This window comes from Nipponia nippon, unplaced genomic scaffold, assembly GCF_047370975.1.
Source record: "Nipponia nippon isolate SJK-2023a ecotype South Korea unplaced genomic scaffold, ASM4737097v1 scaffold_6, whole genome shotgun sequence".
Taxonomy (NCBI): domain Eukaryota; kingdom Metazoa; phylum Chordata; class Aves; order Pelecaniformes; family Threskiornithidae; genus Nipponia; species Nipponia nippon.
The window spans coordinates 82,332,986-82,351,949 of NW_028262380.1; the positions used below are offsets into that span (position 1 = coordinate 82,332,986).

General features: G+C 58.1%; 1 protein-coding gene across 3 annotated transcripts in view; it reads right to left on the reverse strand.

Annotated features, from left to right (window-relative positions):
- Nucleotides 1-15,306: 15,306 nt before the first annotated feature.
- Nucleotides 15,307-18,964, reverse strand: part of ADAMTS3 (ADAM metallopeptidase with thrombospondin type 1 motif 3) — a 127,166-nt gene continuing 123,508 nt past the window's right edge. For all 3 annotated transcript variants that reach the window (XM_087737345.1, XM_087737344.1, XM_087737343.1), the window contains one exon: nucleotides 15,307-18,086. In XM_087737345.1, the coding sequence (XP_087593471.1) occupies nucleotides 17,512-18,086 (575 nt within the window). In that variant the 3' untranslated portion in view covers nucleotides 15,307-17,511. The remainder of the gene's footprint in view (nucleotides 18,087-18,964) is intronic.

Genomic DNA, 18,964 nt, shown 5'->3' on the forward strand with positions numbered 1-18,964 from the left:
CCCCCACAGACGCAGGACTCGGTCTCTGTTCCTGAGCCCGAGCACCCAGCGCTGGGTCTCTGTTTCCAGCCCCCAAAACGCAGGACCTCATTTCTGGGTTTGAGCCACAAAACACGGGACTGGGTCTCTGCTTCCGAGTCCTAATGAGCCCGGTTTCAAGCCCCCACCACACGGGACTTGGTCTCCGTTTCTGAGCCCAAACACACAGGACTCGGTCTCTGTTTCAAGCCCCCACAGCACGGGACATCATCTCTTCTGTCTGAGCCCCAAATCCGGCTGAGCGAGCCTTGTTTCGAGCCCCCGAAGCGCAGGACGTAGCCTCTGGGTTTGAGGTGCGAAATGCAGGACGTGGTCTCTGTTTCTCCGCTCTGAACCTGGCCCGATGAGCCTCCTTTCGAGCCCCTGAAACGCAGGACTCGGTCTCCGTTTCTGAGCCCCAAATGAGCCTCGTTTCGAGCCCCCACGCTGCCGGACTCGGTTTCTGGGTTCGAGCCCCACAACGCAGGACCGGGTCTCAGTTTCCGAGCTCGGAGCCCGGTTCCCAGCCCCGGCCCGCAGGGCTCAGTCTCCGTTGCTGGGCCCAAACACACAGGGCCCGGGCTCAGTTTCCGAGCTCGGAGCCCGGTTCCCAGCCCCAGACAGGCAGGGCCGGGGCCCGGGGCCCAGGCCTCGCACGCCCGGGCCGGCCCCAGCCCCCAGCCCCGCTGCCTCCCCTCGCTGGCCGGCACCCGGCGCCGGGCCGCGCTCTGGGCCGGGCCCAGGTTCGGGCGGGACCGGGGCTCTGCTCCCAGCCGGGCCCGGAGCCGCCCGCAGCCGCTTTCGGGGCCCCGGCAGCCCGGGAGGCGCTGCCTGCTCCGCGCCCGGAGCCCCCAGCCGGGTCCCGAGCCGCTGCGGGGCCGCGGCCGGTCCCGGGAGCCCCGGCGGTGCTCGGGCAGGGGCCGGGGGCGCCGGGCTCCGGCCCTCGGGGCTTTATTCCCCGGCGCCCCGGCAGAGCCGCCCCGGGCCGGGCCGGGCCCCCGCCCGCACTCACCGCCGCCGGGCCGCCGCCGCCGCCGGGCCCCGCCCCCGCCCCGCCCACTGCTTTTATAGACAGCGCCCCGCCCCGGGGCTGCCCGGGCCCTGCCCCACTCCTTTTATAGACAGCGCCCCGCCCCGGGGCCTGGCCGGGACCGCCCACTTTTTAGAGACAGCACCGCCCCGGGGCGACTGGGCCACGCCCACTCCTGGTAGAGACAGCGCTGCCCCGGCCCGCCCACTCCTTTTATAGACAGCGACACGCCCCCGCGGCCGCCCCGGGTCCCGCCGCCCGCCCAGCCCCCGGCCCCCGCCGTCATCGCCCTCACTGCAGCGCCATAAATCAGCCCCGGCGTGGCTGCGGGCCGTGACGTCACCCTCGGGCAGGTGGCGGCGTCAACAGCAGCAGCGCAGTCGTCACAGCGCAGCGGGCGTGGGCGCTGCTTTAAGCTCAGGCGGTTCCCCCCTCAGCACGACCAAGCCTGAGGCTCTCCGTCACACGGACGGCGTCGCTTTCGACACCGAGAGCTCGGGGCTGGGGCAGCGCAGGGCAGCGCAGCGGTGATGCCCTCCCGCACCCAGTAACCCCACTGCGGCCCCGCCAACACGCGGAGGCTCCCCCGTCCCCCCAGGACCCCCCTCACCCCGGGCTGCTCAGGACAGCGGCGTGGTCCCCTGTTACCGCTCCCGCCCCGTCCCCTCCGGCGTCAGCCCTGGGCCTCTCGCCCGAGCCCGCCCTGCCCGCCCCCGCCAGAGGCCCGTCCCGGGGAGGGGAGGCCGCCCGCGGCCCCGTCCTCCCTCGCCTTCCCCCTTCTCCCTCCTCTCCCTCGCGCTGAAGGCGAAACGCACGCGGCGGGGAGGAACGCCGCGTCCAACAAATAAAGCAAACCTGGGTTTGACATCGGTCTCCATCAGGACTGCTCTGCCGTTCTTACCCAAGCTCAGCTTTAGCACTTGGGAGCGGCCTAGGAGAAGCTGCTCCCTGCGCTGCAGGGCCCGGGCTTTGCCCTAGGCCCGGCCTAAGCCGGCTTCCCGGGAAAAGCCCCTTCCCCGCGCCCCCGCCCCGGGCTGCTGCCATGGCTCCCAGCGGGGCAGCCCCTGCCGAGGGGAAGGGACCTTCCCCCAGGCCGACCCCACCGATCCCCGCTCCATCCCCGCCGGCAGCCCCACGGGGCTGGATGTGGGATCCGTGGGTGCCGGCGGGCGAGGGGCGGCTGGAAAGGACGGGGGACGCGAAATCCCAGCCCCGCGGGCTCTCCCCACGGCCCGGGCCAGCGGCCCCCGAGCTCCAGTGGCCAGGGCAGCTCCACGCGGCGCGGCCCTCCCTCTGCCAGCCGGTCCCTGCCCGGCCCCGTCGCTGTGCCGTTCCCGAGCGACCGAGAGGAGAAGCCAGGCGACGTCGGGGAGAGCCGGCGGAGGCCGGGAGGCAGAGGCCGACGCTCCCGCCCTGCCCCGCTCCCAGCCGGCCCCGGCCCCGCTCGCCCACGGCTCCCTCAGCAGCCGCAGCGAGCCCAGAGGGGCTGCGCCGGCCGTCGGGGGCCCTTATGTGTTTCTATGGCTAACGAAGGGACCGTTTTGGCGTTTCAAGCCTGACAAGGCGTGCCTCTCCGCTCCGGAGAGGGACGCGGATGTGCTCCATCGTCCCCGAGCAGGTTTCAGCCCACCTCCCGCCTTGCTTCCCCACCCAGTCAGCCCGTACACAGACACACGCGTATATAAATATACCGACAAAACCCCTCCAGTAACCTTCGTGCAACCCTAACTCCACCGCGGCTGCTGGCCGAGCTGCGCCTTTTGCAGTTCCCGCACGCTGCTTACCCAGCCGGGGCTACTTCTTTAGCTGCCCCACGCGGCGGGCAGGTAGCCACGGCCCCGCAGCCCCGGCCAAGGCGGCCGCCCGGCCATCGGTGGCCATCCCAACCCCTGCAGCAGGGGCGCAGGGCCCCCCCGAGCTCGCGCCGCTTCCTTACCGTGCTGGGCCGGGGAGCGACGGCGCAGTCTCTCTGCCGGGGGCCGGCAGCCGTGCCGGGGGGCCGGGAGCAGCGGGGGCCCCCCAGCCCCCAGCAGCCCAGGCCGAGCCCCGAGCAGGCTCGGCAGAGCCCCCCCACACGGGGAGAGCCCCAAAACCAGAGCTGTCCCCCCTGTTGGGGCCAGGGACGCCCAGGCTGACGCTGCCAGCGCAGCATCACCGGCGGCAGCCCGGCCGGTCCCCGGCGTCCCCGCTCCCGCAGCTCCTGGGCGCCGCGTGCCCCCCGAGCGTCCCTGGGGCTGGGGCTGCCGGGCACTGCCGCGGGGCAGGGTGCTCCGTCCCCAGCAGCCAGCGCTCGGCCCAGGCCCGCTCCCCGCCGCAGAAATGGCTCCTCTCGTGTCCCTCCGGTTGACACGAGGCCACGCTTCCCTTGGCAAACCCCAACGGCCAGGCGCTGGGCTCGCCCCGAGGCTGCTCCCACGGCCCCAGCACCCAGCCCAGGGGCTCCGGGTGCCCCGGGACGAGCCCCCGCAGCGAAGCACAAGCCCAGCCGGCCCCGGGGATGCTCACGGGGCCATCGGGGCGCAGGGACCCCCGTCGGGCACCCGCACGTGGAGCAGGGCCGGCCTCCGCACGGCCAGGCTCCCCACAGCCCCTCGCCAGGGCCGCGGGCCAGCGGCTCGGCCAGGGCGGCCACAGCCTCCCCGCAGCCCGGAGGGCCCCGCAGCACCCAGGCCTGCACCCAGGCGGCCCAAAAGCCCCCGTGCCCCCACCCGCCATCGCATCCCCTCCCCTGCCCCCCGCCCCCCGCCCAGCCCCCAGGTGTGGGTCCTTGCCATCGGCCGGGAGTGCCCCCAGCTGTGGGGCTGCCCCAGCTGCGGCAGGGGGAACCCAGAGAAAGACAGGGGGAAAAGAGAAAAAAAGGGAAAATTTAAAGGGGAAAAAAAGGAAAAAAAAAAAAGAAACAAAAGGGGAAAAAAGGGGAAAAAAGGAAAAATGGTAAAAAAGACAGGAAAACAAAGGAAAAACAGAAAAAAACACAGAAAAAAGCAGATTAAAAAAAGGGAAAAAAGATAAAAAGGGAAAAAACCCAAAAAAAACGGGGAAAAGGAAAAAACAGAAAAAGATAAAAAAAGAACAAGAGAAAAAAGAAAGAAGATAAAGAAGAAAAAAAAACAGTAAAAAGAAAAAGAGAAAAAAGAAAAAGCATAACATAAAAAGCACAACACTACAAAGCAGAGGTGCAGAAGAAGGGGCCGGGCAGCAGCCCCAGCCCAGGGCCCCAGGGGGGCAAAGCCGCTGCGGCAGCAAAACTGAGCCCACAAAGCTCCGCCGGGGGGGGGGGGGGCCAAACCCCCCCAAAACCCAACACCACACACCCACCCCCCCCCAAAGCGTGCCGAATAAACCAGAAAACCAGCAGAAAACTACAGACCGACAGGAAAAGCCCAGAGCCCCACAAAACCTGGCCCCCAGCCCCGGGCCGAGGCCGGGCACCTGGGTCGGGGTCCCCCATCGCCCCGGCCGGGGTCGCCCAGGGCGAAGCCCGGCTGCTGCTGGGACCAGGGAGCGGGGCCGCTCCGGGGCCTCGGGCTGCCCCCTGCTCGTGGGCCGCTCGTCGTATTTATTTTTTTTTAACATATAAACACAAAGGCGAAGGTGGGGGGGCATCCCTGTGCTGGGGGACACCCCTGTGCTGGGGGACACCCCTGTGCTGGGGGACATCCCTGTGCTGAGGCCATCCCTGTGCTGGGGACACCCCTGTGCTGGGGACATCCCTGTGCTGGGGGACACCCCTGTGCTGGGGGACATCCCTGTGCTGAGGCCATCCCTGTGCTGGGGACACCCCTGTGCTGGGGACACCCCTGTGCTGGGGGACACCCCTGTGCTGGGGGACATCCCTGTGCTGAGGCCATCCCTGTGCTGGGGGACATCCCCATGCTGGGGCCATCCCTGTGCTGGGGACACCCCTGTGCTGGGGACATCCCTGTGCTGGGGACATCCCCATGCTGGGGCCATCCCTGTGCTGGGGACACTCCTGTGCTGGGGACATCCCTGTGCTGGGGGACACCCCTGTGCTGGGGACATCCCCATGCTGGGGCCATCCCTGTGCTGGGGACACTCCTGTGCTGGGGACATCCCTGTGCTGGGGGACACCCCTGTGCTGGGGACATCCCCATGCTGGGGCCATCCCTGTGACGGGGATGTCGCTGTGCTGGGGCTTTGTACAGCATCGCCGGGGCAATGGAGCAGGGAGGACAGAGCCAGCCCAGCCCGGCTCCAGCCTTGGGGACCCGCTGTGACAGCAGGAGCCCCCGGCCGGGCAGGACAGGGCTTCAGCCCGTGCTCCCCTTGCAGACCCTTCCGGCAAGGCACGGCCCTGCGGCGGGGGCACGGCGGCTGCGCCGGGGCTTGACGTGCGGCGCTGGGTGCTCGGTGGGGCCAGTGCTGGGCTGGGGCCGGGGCTGCTGCAGGCAGGCTCCTGCCAATAAACACAATTAAATCTAAACCAATAAGATAAAATCCCCTTTCCTGCAGCAAGCCAGCCCTCTCCAGTCCTTTTTCCGGAGGCGATGCCAAAAGGCGATGCCAAAAGGTGATGCCCTGAGCCCCACGGCTCCCTGCCGAGGTGCCGCTTCCCCGGGTGCCGTGGGGAAAGGGGGGGTCTCGCTGCTCAGATGCTCCCTCGCCAGCTCCGCTGGCTGCCCCGGCTGAAGCAAAGGCTGGGTTTGGTCAGCCCGGCCCCCTCAGCTGGGGCGGCCAAGGGAGCGGCGTGATCTGTGCAGGGCACTGATAAATCCCCCTGAATGCCAAGGTCTTTCATCACACACACCCCCCCCCGCCGCCCCCCACACCCCCCCCCAAAACAAAACTACCAAACCAAAGCAAAACAAACCCAAACCCAAACTCAAACCAGGGAATTCAGCAGCAGCAGGGCAGGTTGTGTGAATGTGGGGTGAAATGCAGGGTGTACCCCTGCCTGGTCCCTGCACCCACCCCAGCCACCCCCGTCCCTCCGCCCCCATCCTGGACGTCCCCATCCCTTTGTATCTGTTTATTTTGTTATAAGCTCGCCGGTTCCCCCCGTCCCTGTGGCTGGGGGCCCATGGGGCCGCCCCCCTCCGTACCCCCGGTGCCCCTGCGCCAGCCCCTGCCCGCTCAGCCCTGCCCGCTACCGGGGCCGGCAGCATCGCTGGGTGCCGGCAGCATCGCTGGGTGCCGGCTGCCTGCCGGGGCGTGGGACACCCCATCGGGAGCGGACAGCGCGGACCCCTCGCCTCCAGCTCGTGGCGGGGTCGCGGTGTTGCCGTAAGCGCCGGCAGCACCCACGCTTGGGGCTGCAGCGGTGGCGGCTGCTCCCGCAGGCAGCATCCCCATCCCCTGCCCCTCGTGGTACCCGGCCGGGCCCCAGGGAAACCCGCTGGCCCTTCCTGCCCCCGTGGCCGCGGGGTGACGGGACGAAGCCCCGAGCTTTGCCCGAGTCCCGTGGGCGCTGGTCTGGCCCGGCCGTCGCTGCGTCCCGCTCCCCACGGCTTGGGGCCCGAGGGGCGAGGGCTCGGTGCTCAGCACCCCGCTCCCGGGCGCGCAGCCCCTCCCAGGCCGCCCGGCTCGTCCCGGGGAAAGGCAAAGGAGCCCCAGGCACGGCAGGTGTGCTGTTGGGTTTTTCCTTTCTCCCTCTCCTGTGCCCTGGGCTAAAGGCCTGTTTAAGAGGTTTCTCCTGCTGCAGCAGCGTCCCCCCAGCCCCAGGGCACGCCGTGGTGAAAGGCAGGTCTTGGGCTTGCCAAAACCACGGTAATTCCTCCAATGCCGCGGAGCAGACGGGGGCTGTTGGGGACAGAGGGGCCTTTGGGCTCCCGCCGGCCGAGGGGGACGCTGGGGCCGTTTCCCCCGGAGCTGGGCTGGGGGGCTCAGCCCAGGCCCCTCGCCCCCAGCTCCGGCGCAGCCCCTCGTCCCCGCGCCCGCAGCCCAGGGCCGCCGGCCCCCAGCGAGTGCCCAGGCGAGACAGGAGCGGGGTGTCAGGAGTTTATTAGCAGGCTGGGCTGCCGAAGTGGGGGTGTCCTGGGGCAGGCGGCTCTGGCTCCTGGGGACGGCGTGCCACCTCCCGGGGCAGGCGGCAGCTGACGGCCAGGACACCCCTGCACGGGAGGATGCTGGCGTTGGCGTTATGGTGCCGTCATCCTCCTCATCCTCTGCGTCAGAGATCGGCGACCTGGGGGGGATGGAGCCGCCCGTGACCCCCCGCCCCACTCCCTCCTGCCTCGCCACCCCTCCACCCCCACCGCCGGCAACCCCAGGACATCTCCGTGGCCTCTGGGGACACGGGTGACCCCCTGCCTTCACCCCCACTTCGGCCTCGCCTCCTCCGGCCATGGGGCGGCTGCTGCCGCCGCCTGCTGCCGGGCTGCCCAGGGCGGCTGGAGTGGGATCCCCTCCGCCGGCGGCTCCGACGGGGGCTGCGGCCGCGCTGGTACCCGGCCATGCCTGCTGCTGCCGGTCCTTGGCCTTGGGGGAGCCCCGCCACGGCCCCCACAGATACAGAAGGTGGCTGGTTGTAACGTGCGATGACATCATAGCGCTGGGTGGTGATGCAAGGGGGCAGCCATCCATCCATCCATCCATCCATCCATCCATCCATCCATGGCTAAGGGAGGAGCACGAGGGGGTTTGCCCCGACGACCCGCCCCGATGCCGTTCTCCCACCGACGGCGGGATGGGGGACGAACCGGCGCAGGGCTCGGGGTGCTGGGAACAGCCCCGCACCCCCGGGGTTTGCCACCAAGGACAGGCGGAGGCGTTTTAACAGCTGCAGTAGTTTATTGTCTAACGGCAGCGCCCTACAAAAGGAGGAGGGCAACGTAAATCAACGCAGTGACAGAGCCGTGGGTGCCCAGGACCATACGTACGGCTGCCGTCTGTCTGCCCGGGTGCCCGCCGCGGTGCCGGGTCAGCAGCAAAAGCCCCCCAGCCCCGGCTGCTGACGCCCCGATGTCCGTGGGGCCGAGAGGAGCCGGACGCAGCCCCTGCAGCCCATTTCCCACAGCGTTCTCCTGGAGGAACTGGCTGCTCACGGCTTGGATGGCCGTACTCTTCGCTTGGTAAAAAACTGGCTGGGTGGCGGGGCCCAGAGTGTGGTGGAGAATGGAGTTCGATCCAGTTGGCGGCCGGTCACGAGTGGTGTTCCCCAGGGCTCAGTACTGGGGCCGGTCCTGTTCAACATCTTCATTGATGATCTGGATGAGGGGATCGAGCGCACCCTCAGTCAGTTTGCAGATGACACCAAGTCGGGTGGAAGCGTTGATCTGCTGGAGGGCAGGGAGGCTCTGCAGAGGGCCCTGGCCAGGCTGGGTCGATGGGCCCAGGCACTGGGTGAGGGTCAGCAAGGCTCAGGGCCGGGTCCTGCACTGGGGGCACAACAACCCCAGGCACCGCTGCAGGCGTGGGGAGGAGCGGCTGGGAGCTGCCCGGCGGGAAAGGGCCTGGGGGTGGTGGTCGACAGCCGCTGAACATGAGCCGGCAGTGTGCCCAGGTGGCCAAGAGGGCCAACAGCATCCTGGCTTGTATCAGGAATGGTGTGGCCAGCAGGAGCAGGGCAGGGATCATCCCCCTGTGCTGGGCACTGGTGAGGCCGCCCCTCGAATCCCGTGTTCAGCGCTGGGCCCCTCACCCCAAGAAGGCCATGGAGGGGCTGGAGCGTGGCCAGAGCAGGGCAGCGAGGCTGGGGCAGGGGCTGGAGCCCAAGGCTGGGGAGGAGCGGCTGGGGGAGCTGGGGGGGCTCAGCCTGGAGAAGAGGAGGCTGAGGGGAGCCCTCATCGCTCTCTGCAACTGCCTGAAAGGAGGCTGGAGCCGGGGGGGTCGGTCTCTTCTCCCCAGGAACAAGCGCTGGGACGAGAGGGAACGGCCTCAAGCTGCGCCAGGGCAGGTTTGGGTTGGGTATTGGGAAAAACTTCTTCCCCGAAAGGGCTGTCAGGCCCTGGCCCAGGCTGCCCAGGGCAGGGGCTGAGTCCCCATCCCTGGAGGGATTTAAAAGCCGGGGAGATGTGGTGCTGAGGGACGCGGTCCAACCATTTACCCAGAGAAAAAACAACTGAGATGCTTTACTTGGTGTCTTCACAGCACCAGGAATGTTTTCAGGCCAGGTTGTTAAGTGTGTTTTGAGTGCTTTATGAACGCAAATATTATTGGATAGTTTACAAGCAAAACCTGTAAATATTATTGTGGAAAGTAACATGTTAGTGAGGAAACATGCACATAACGCAGCGTGATTGCTTTTTATGCTTTAATATGAGAGGGAGACTTCTTCCAGCAGCATAGACTGTTCCCATTACACGCTGACTTTATAATTATTTATTTTCACCTGCACGTGCCATGCCTTTCACGCTTTGAAAAAGAGAGAACGCTGCATCGGCAGGCAAGATGTGTTTACCAAGACGTTATTATCTCTGCTTCCAGAGTGCTACGGAACGTAAAGGTATTGGTCCTTCATATATGTAGCAGAGGGGAATACAGACAGAGTAATCACCGCCCCGTCCCAGCCTGCGGAGGTTGCGTCGTACGATGCCCTGAGCCCCGGCGCTCCAGGACGCCTTGCTGGTTGGAACAGGGATAGATAGGAATGATTTCATCGTAAGGAGGGAAGCGTACTGATCTGTCTCGCGCAGAAATCCTCTCTAAATCGACGGGAACCAATTCCTCGGTCACTGGCGTGGTTCTCTCAGGCATCGTTTCGGCAAGTCGACTTGCCCCAGAACAAGAGATGTTCTGTACGCTTTCGAGATGAAGTTCAAGCGCGTTCCTGTGCGGCAAAAGCGCTCTTGATTGCTCCTCTCCACATGTCACGGAGCCGATACAATGGAGACAGCAGCAGGCAGCTCATCCGTTATCCCACTCCTTGCTCTGCCGTGGTCCAGCTCTGCCCATGCCACGTCCAATTTTGTGAGCCCCTGTTTGCAGGAAGGGCAGGAGAGGTTACACAGGGGCCTGGAGGGATGGCGGCGATGGGCTGGCCTGCTTTCTGAATGTCTTGGAGAGGAAGGAATATTTGTTACGTTCCAAGGCACTTATTGTACACCGTCTTCCGCATCCAGCTCGCCAGCCGCTGCGTGGCGCAGGGCGAGGGCTGAATGGAGGCAGATGCTCTTCGGCGCATGGCAGAAGCCTAAGGCTCCCCAGGAAAGAGGCTGCCGGTCCTGCTGGTCTGGTGGCACGAGTCTGGCTCCAGCCCCTGCCTCCGCGGTCCGTTGCTTCCCAGAAAACACGCAGCGAGGACCTGGTCCCTAACCAGAGGGAAGCATCCAAGTGCAGAGGGCGAGCAAGGGGGCAGGAAAACCAGGCTTCACCCTCGTTCATCCTCATTCTGTACTGAAAAGCCCAGTTTTCATGGCTCTGTATCCTTCCAGGTGTCCCCAGATCAACAACAGCCACTGCACTGGTGTCGACGCGCGTTCAGAAGGGACCTTTCAAGGGCTCAGAGCTGGAGGAAGGTCACAGCACGAGATACAGAGACGGACGGAGCCGTACACATTTTTTTTTTTCCCAGCATCTAAAAAGCAAAGGCTGAGGCTCCCGCAAAGCTGCTTTCGGCCTTTCGTTGCCTTTTATTTCAGGTGACAGAAAGCTTTGCATTTGCATTTGCCTGCAGAGGTCTGGGCGAGCTGCCCATGTGTTTCTCATAGGGGAGTTTACTTCGAATAACTTTGCTTTTAGCCCCTCTTTGCTAACGACTCCTTCCCCGTGCTAAGTGCGTCGGGAGACTTCGGAAACATCCGAGCAATCCTAGTCCGCTGCAAATGGCGTGGGAGATTAAGAAAGCCACTTAGGACTTGCAAAATGCATTCGCTTAGGCTCCGAAAAAGCACTCTTCAGTTTTGAACAGTTTTCCGATGGTCTTGTCAGTGATGGAGAGCAGCACCTCTTTCCCACGTCACGGGAGCCTGGAAGCACATTCCTGGTTGCCAGGGGAAGGCACGGTGAAAGCCTGCGCTCCTCCTCAGAAGCACAAACCTCCTCGGCTGGCACTGAACCAACTTGAGCCGCCGGCGCCGACGTTACGGCTGAGGAGCACCTGATGTAAAACCTCCGGGGAAAGAGGATTTCTGGTCGTGCGTGTTCGGAGTCGTTAATTCTGACTAACCGACATTTTGTAACGGGCTGCGAACACACAAGACACGGAGGGAGAAGGCTGCCAGGGACCAGACGGCCGCCCCGTGCGTCCCTCGCTCCCGTAGTCTTTCTTTAAGTGTCCATTATCGACTACAGCAAGAAAAGCTCCCGGGCTGCATGGGCAGGCTGTTCCCCTGCGCCTGTCCCCGAGCTTTTTAGGAAATAAAAGGAGGCGTTACAGAAATTTTCAGCAGACAATGGGTATCTCTAGGCTTGCTTTATTTTCAGGCAACGGTATATCGTTGGACCACCTCCGCAGAGTGCGGTGAATCAAGCTATTTTACTCCGCGCTTATATACCTTGTCTTTTACATTACTTCATTTAGGTGACCTAACATATGTGTTTGTTCTAAACAATCAAGAATTCCCAGGTGTTCGGGGCATTTGGAACGTCTTGATTTGTTCCTGTTCCAAAGTCCCACTCCTCCTTTTTTCTTCTTTCAGGTTGGCTGGTCGCAAAGGTCATCTTGACCAACTCTCTTATTTGGTTCTCGTGATTTCTTCACTTCGTCTTGATCGCTACATATACCTAAATTATTTCTATTTCTTATCCCTATGTACTTAAAGCTAAATATATATATATATTTCAACCAACACTTCTACTTATTCTCTAACTTCTATTTAGGCAGGCGGATTGTAGCCTGCCTCTGGGTTGGGGCTGTATAGGGACTAACAAGCAGTCTTGCATGAATTTAATATAGATGATTAATGTTGAACACCTGCAAGCACACAACCCACGGGATTTATACTCTACATTGTTCTTCTTAGTAGAACAGCTTAAAGATTCAACTTCACTATGCATGTAACTCATTGTTAACAGGAGGACGACTTTGAGGTGGTCATATTTTTTTCTTTAATGCTGTTCTTCAAATGTGCTTGAGTTTCTGTGCGAAGAACGCTGCCTGACCGAGCAGCGCTCGCGCGCCAAGTGGCGTGCTCCCCGCTCTCTTACGGCAGCGTAGCAAGGGCTTGCGACAACCTGAGGATAGGAAGGGCTGCGTGTTACTTGCCTTCGAGTCTGTCGGGATGGTTTAAGTAATTTGGGACTGGTACTAGAATGCGAGAGCGCCTCTTGCACCCTTTTGAGGGTGATCATAGTGTAGAAGTCTTGGCATTTGGGTCCAGGACCTGCGTACCACAACATAGGTAAGATTAATTTATTTAAATGTGCTATTATAATTTTGATTTCCTGAATACCCATGCAATCTTATTGTCAAATGCACAGTAGTAATCCTAAAAGGAGGAAAAGGAGTAGCTGTGGCTCTCCCCTACAGAGTAAATCACTGTTTTTTTACATGTGTGTACGTTTGGCTCGAGCACCCCTCAGATTCCAAAGGGGTTTGGCACTTGCCTTACAACGTGGAACAAGGGTAAAAGCAACAGGCCAGAATACTGTGCGTTATACCCGAAAGAAACGGCATAAACTCCTGTAAAACTAACGCCAAGTGACAAACAGAAAAGGCTCTCGCTCGTCCCGAGCTGCCGTGTCCCCTTCAGCAGCGTCGCAGGCACGGCACCTCCGCCCGTCCCGGCTGCTCCGGTCGGTAGCACCCAGGGGGCCCTCGCCTCCTCCGTACCCCCCGGGGTGGGGCTCGCCCCGTCTGAGGCCGGCCAAATTCTTCTGAAACCGCGGTCAACTCCAAGTGCTGTAAGCAGCCCTGGCCTGCGGGTTTTGGCTGGACTCCGAAGGAAACGGGCCCTGCGAGATCCCGAGAAGCATCCCCCGGCGACTAAGTGATCCACGCGTCTCTCGGTGAAACTCACGGTATCTGTGTGGGCTGCAAAAGAAAAGGGCAGAAAACTTATGCAAATCCCCCCTCCCCTTCTTTTTTATACCATTTTCTCTCGTGTGACAAATTCCTGTAACTAAAAGGAAAGAAATCTCCCTCGGAGCAGCCTGGAAATCCTCTTCAGCTATGCAGAAGACAAGAACACGCTCCATAAATCGGGACGGGGATTTCTCTTCCACATCAGCGCAGTCACCTGGTCCTACAACCAAATCATTCTGACAAAGACCTCTGGGCTCGAAACACAAGAAACACCTCAGAGCAGCCATTTCTGCAGGTTGGCAGATGGTGGTTTATTAGTCTGAATAATAAAATGGGATTTTGCTGAGGGAGCCTTCTGAAGCATCGCCTTCCCGCGCAGCATCTTTCACGTACCACCGATTTCCGAGGTTGCGCTTCCGTCCCGCCGGCGCAGCGGCAGCCGTCCGTCTGTCCGTGCTCTGACAGCCCGGAGAGGACACTTCACACGCCGCTGCTGAATAAGCCAGCTATTTCCCCTTCTCACTGCAATTAATGAGGTCCGATCTGTACGACAGCCGCCACGCGAGAGGTCTTACCTCGGGCACAACCTTTCTTTCCGAGAACTATGAAAAAAAGCCGTGCGAATAATACATGAAAGCCTGAAGCCCCTGGAAGAAACCAGCCCTGTTTTGCACTGTGAATATCAATCTACCTAGGCCTGAACTTCCCTTCTGCAGTTTAAAAACTTGAAAAGGGAAAGGACTTCTTCTATTTTGAATATAGATGGTTGGCATCTTCCTAAGGTACTGGTTATAGCTGCTGGAATCTCTGCCTTAATTGCAGTTCAAATGATGACAGCCTCAAACTGTCTTTTCAAAGATACCTCTGTCTCAATACTTTTAAAGAGTTAACAACTCAATTTTGTCACGTGAAAACCTACCTGCTGCTCTGGCAGAAATTTTTAAAGCAGTATTTTAACAAGCTCTCGCCCGGTAACACGTTGAAGTTGCAGTTTGCTGTTAACACAGGTTCCTCCCAGGCACTGCCATTCTCCGAGCCGCTCCAGCGCCATTTACAACTGTCGGCATTGCCAATCGCAAGCCGTTCACCCTAACAGCTGCCATAGCAAACTTCCATTAATTGAGATTTTTAGCGCTCTCAAGGGGTCCTTAAATGGATCGTAGAGTTTTTTTCAAGACTCTTGCTGATGAAATGTATTCGTGCTCTCTACGAGAACTTGAATTCAAACTGGCCACTTAATTCCGATTTCCTCGCCTAGCTGAAAACTGCCAAGAACACCCTCGGAGAATGTAATTCTTGGCAGAACGTAGTAAACCAGAGGTTTGGCCGAGACCCGAAGCCAAACTGAGCGATACAAACTTGTCTTGTCAACGCAGTGCGCTGGAAACTTGGCCTCTTAATAGCAATTTTCTTTTCTGCTTTTTTTTTTTTCTTTGAAAAACATCATTTAGGGTTCTCCATGACATCATGTAGCATTACTATCAATAATTACAGACCAAATACCAAAATCCATACCAGGTTAGCTGTTCTCTACAAGTTCCAATCCGGACTCACTCTTCTCGTAAACGGGCAACCAGAACTGCGTAAAAATTGCCGTCAGCTTTTTGGACCAGTACCACCAGTACGAGCCACCTCCAGCAGCGAACTGGAGCGTGGGGCACGGCGACCCAGGCTGGCTTTCCTTCCCCGAGCCCCAGCGGGACTCGGTGGGTCCGTGCACAAGCACCCGTGCCCATCCCGCACCCCCGCCATTTTGTGGCCACGGGCAAGCGGCGACTCCAGGTAAATACCAGCTGCGGATGCGAGGCTGTACTTGGTCAGATGAGAAACCCAGCAATTGTATCCAAGGACGCATTTTGGAGCGGATGGTCTCAAAACTTATTAAAGACAGATGGACCAGAAGCCAGAGCTCTTTTTAAAATATGCACCTGCACTAAATTAACACGGCTGAGGTGTTTTTTTTTTTTTAAGTGTCTAGCGCAGACCCGAAATCCTCACCAGCTCAGAAAGCGCTTCTAGGTAAAGAAGAGGAGAGCGGCTGCCTCCTGTTTGCCCGGCAGGGAATCCCTCAGACACCCGTTCTCAAAAAGCCAAGCCCAAACGGTTGCGTGTCCGTGACAGAGGGGCTGGAGCTGCCACCCGGACGCTCGCCAAAAGTCCTTGGAGCACTGGAAACGCACTCCTTCCTCGCCCCGGCGTCTCTGCAAGCCGCGCTCTCCGGTGCTAACAGCAGGACCTCCGGTTTTAAAAATCGAGTTAAATATTTCATTCAAATGAACTTTTTTTCCCAGGCGGCAAAGGTCATGCCTGGGATGTAAACGGCTCTTCATTCTGCAAAAGATAAAAATGAAAAAAACCAGACCCTCCCACGTGAATCAAACCAGAAGAAGACTCGTTACGTTAAAGATTTTATTGCTACGTGCTCCCCAATACAACAAACAGTATCAGTAGTGTACACTTGATAGGAAGAGGAATTAGCTCGGTAGAAGAGAAATCAAGAAGGTACAAGGATTATCTACACCCACGTCGTATATATGTAAAAGATCGAGAGAGAGAGAAAAGAGAATTAGCCTTTGGGGGCATTCTGAAAAACAAACACACCCTATTTGTCTGTTTGAGGCTCAGGGATTGTCTGTACACTCGGTTTAATGCTCGTTTCTCGGACCTTCGGAAGCCTTGCAGAAAGGCAGCAGCAGTTCGTTAGCGGTGTCAGCGCTTCAGCGGCTCAGATCACACCCGGCACGATGCAAGACGCGTCTTGCACAGCGTGACCCTACGCCTCCCCGAACAAGATTAACCTACCGACACTCTCCTTTACTTTAAAAGTCTTCTGACAACAATTTTCATCCTCCTTTCTTCCCGCAAAATCGCTACAGATGCTTCTAGAATTTAACCTTTGGCGTCCTAGTGTAGTTTATAGCGTTTCAGAAGTATATATTCGCTGTTCTTTTCAATGGGTCGATCATGAGGACTTTTTACAGGGAAGCAAAAATTGCACGTGAAACTTTAATAACCTATTTAGAACTGAAAGATGCCTGTAATAAAAACCTGTCATAAGACCTTTTTTTTTTTTTTTTAAAGAATAAGATCAACAATTTCTCTACAGTAGTTTAGTTAGCTTAAATTTCTGTTCTATCCATATGACATAGCATGTACAGGTATCTAATTACATCTCTCTATTTTATCTTGGCAAAAAGAAGAGTCGACTGCCCTTAGTGTAAATATTTAGTACATAAAATACTATCAAGAAATCAACTTTTAATAAATATCTTTAGTTCTCAATCCTATATACAAGTACTTTACAGCAACACACAGGAGAGAGTGCGATCGGGCGGACTGTGAACGAGATGGTTACGGACATAAATTACTCGTACGTTATTGCAGTCAGATGCATTGTGGTTGCGGAGATTTTGAGGTGCACCATGCTGAAAAATAAATATCTCTCTCACCTTTAAATCCATGCTTCCAGTAGGAAAAAAAAAAAAAAAAATTCTATTTGAAGTCTTGCCACAGCTATTTCTTGTTATTCTACCTCTGTGATGCTTTTTCAGCTTCGGAAATAACAAACGGATCATCTGGGAAGCAGAACTCCTTTTTGACTCGTGAACCTTACAGTACTTACAGTATATACACGGTTCCCTACCCCGGTCGGACCTCTTCGGCCAAAGGAGCCCTAAGGGACGGCACTGCTGCTCCTCGCCCGCAGCAGCCTTTCACAGACACCTGAAACCATTTTTCCAACCCGTGACTGGAATTAAAAGTTCCTAAACCTGCTTTTAACGGGTGGGTGGCTGTAAGGAGACTCATACCTTTAGATTTACACTTTTTTTCCCCCCCCTCTTTCAAAAGAAAGCATCACATTGTTGATAGTCAAAAAAACCCCCTTTCCTAGTGTCAGCAGATGTAATTCGTGTGAAAACCAAACTCCTCCTTTTATAATAATGCTGCTTTAAAAATCAACTCGAGGAATGTAAATAAGGCAGTACTCAATGGCAGGCACCTAGCAATTGTCCAGAACGCAACAACATAGGCAAACAGTTGTCTGACAGCACAAAACTCTTAAAAATAATACTGATTTTCTGCAATATACAGTATTTACACAACAGCTGCAAATTCGCTCATACAATATCCATTTATGTAGATAAATTAGCACAACAAGTCTTATGGATTCAGTTGTTCCATCGCAAAAGTATTTTGTATGGTGTAAACGTTTGGTACCTCTTGTAGCGGGGCGTTTTCTACACGTGAGCGTTTAAAACCAAAAATAATGAGGCGAGTGCTGAGGCCAGGGCCACTTTTCTGTACTAGAGCCGGACTGACACCCTCAGCAACTTCTGCTCACTGTTAGCAATACTCTTTGGTGCTTTCCTCCAAGGCGTTCAAGCTAGCCAGATAACGCAGCGCGGGAGGAGGACGGGAGCAACGAGAAAGTGAACCAGCACTTCTTGTTCTTTGTATTTACAAGGAAAACGAGTTGATGACCTGCGGTGCCCTGCTTGTGGAAAGCAGCGTGCACCATAGCGTCCAGAAGTAAGGACATTACACCCAAAGCGCCAAACAAAGCCTCTTCCAATGGCTATCCTCCACAAGGCGTTCACGTTCATCTTTCCACAGCGGAGGACCTCGGAGTTCTCTTCTCAATGTGCTTCTTGCTCTTCCTTGAGGTTCTCGATGGAGAAGGAGCACCCGCTGTGGTGTTACGAGCCGGCACCGCAGGCACGGCTGCTGCCGACGCAAGGGCGTTGCGAGGACCGAGACTGCTGCTGTTGGCAGGGGCCAGGGGTAGCAAAGCAAACAGCCTAGAAGCCTTCCTTGCTTGAGGAGCTCTCCATTGTGGAAACTCAGCACCTTTGGGCTTGGCGTTGGGCGGGGAGACGCGCGTATCTGCGTCCTCTTCCGCAAAAGGAAGCCTGCCCAGAGAACTTCTCCCGGGCGGGAACGGCGTGTAGCGGGGCACTACGGGTGTTGGCATCATCAAAGCCCTAGGCAGATCGCTCTGGTCGAACATCGCTTCCTCTTGCGTTTCAGCGGCTTCGGTAAGGAACGGCGGTGGGAGGGTGCTGCTGCGCTTGCTGCAGGACTCGCAGCACAGCTTGTTGTAGCCCGGGATGGAACAGTAACGCGCAAGCACTTCCATTTGACAGAAGATCGATTTGTCTCCCATGCAGGGCTCGTCTGCAAAACAAACGTCATGTTGATTGTAAACCAAGTGAAGAGCACCGAAATGCCCGGACAGCGTTTAGATGGGCACCGATAAAGTTCTGCCCGTGTTTCACAAACGATGGGCTACTCTGAATAGGCGACCCGAGATGCTTCATCCCCTGACAGAACTCACCGCCACCCTGACAAATAACCCTAGCTGGGAACCAAAGAAACCGGCGGTCGCGCTGAAAATGACAGCTTCTGTGCACGTCACAAGCGAAGAGCTGTGGAAAGGCACGTTATATTTGGGGAGGGCCACAGACAACGCTTTCCAGTGCTAACCTCCTTGAGCTCCCACATACCAGGCCGGGTGCAAGTTCTGCCCACCCCAAATCACCTTTGCTTCCAGCCTGAGGACATCATCTATCAACAGCATTAAAAATAATGACGTCTTCCCTTAAAGAAATTAAATCCCAAGCAATCTCTCTCAAACATGCCTTTTAGATGATGTCTTAAAATAAAATGTCACAGTTGGATAAAGTTTTATTTGGATAAAGTCTGAGTTTTTCAGTGGAGAACTGACGGAAAGCTTTTAACAGACGTAAGATGCCTTGAAGTTCAGTGTGTGGCACTCCTTTCAGTCAGGGAAAAGATCTTAAAGAGGTCAAAGATCTCTTAGAGATCCCAAAAATGTCAATGTTTCTTTGAGCATTTGCTGGATGTTTGTTCCACAAAGAGAGACGCAGCGGTCACGCTGGACAAAACTGGGAAAGGAAAGCAGAAACGCAAGAAGACAGAAGGAAAATCGGGCTTTGCTATTGAGCTAAAAGCACATCAGTACTCGGGCTCCGCCAGACGGCCACGTGAACTCAAAGGTGAAGTCCTAACTTTTACTGTTACCAGGACTGGGA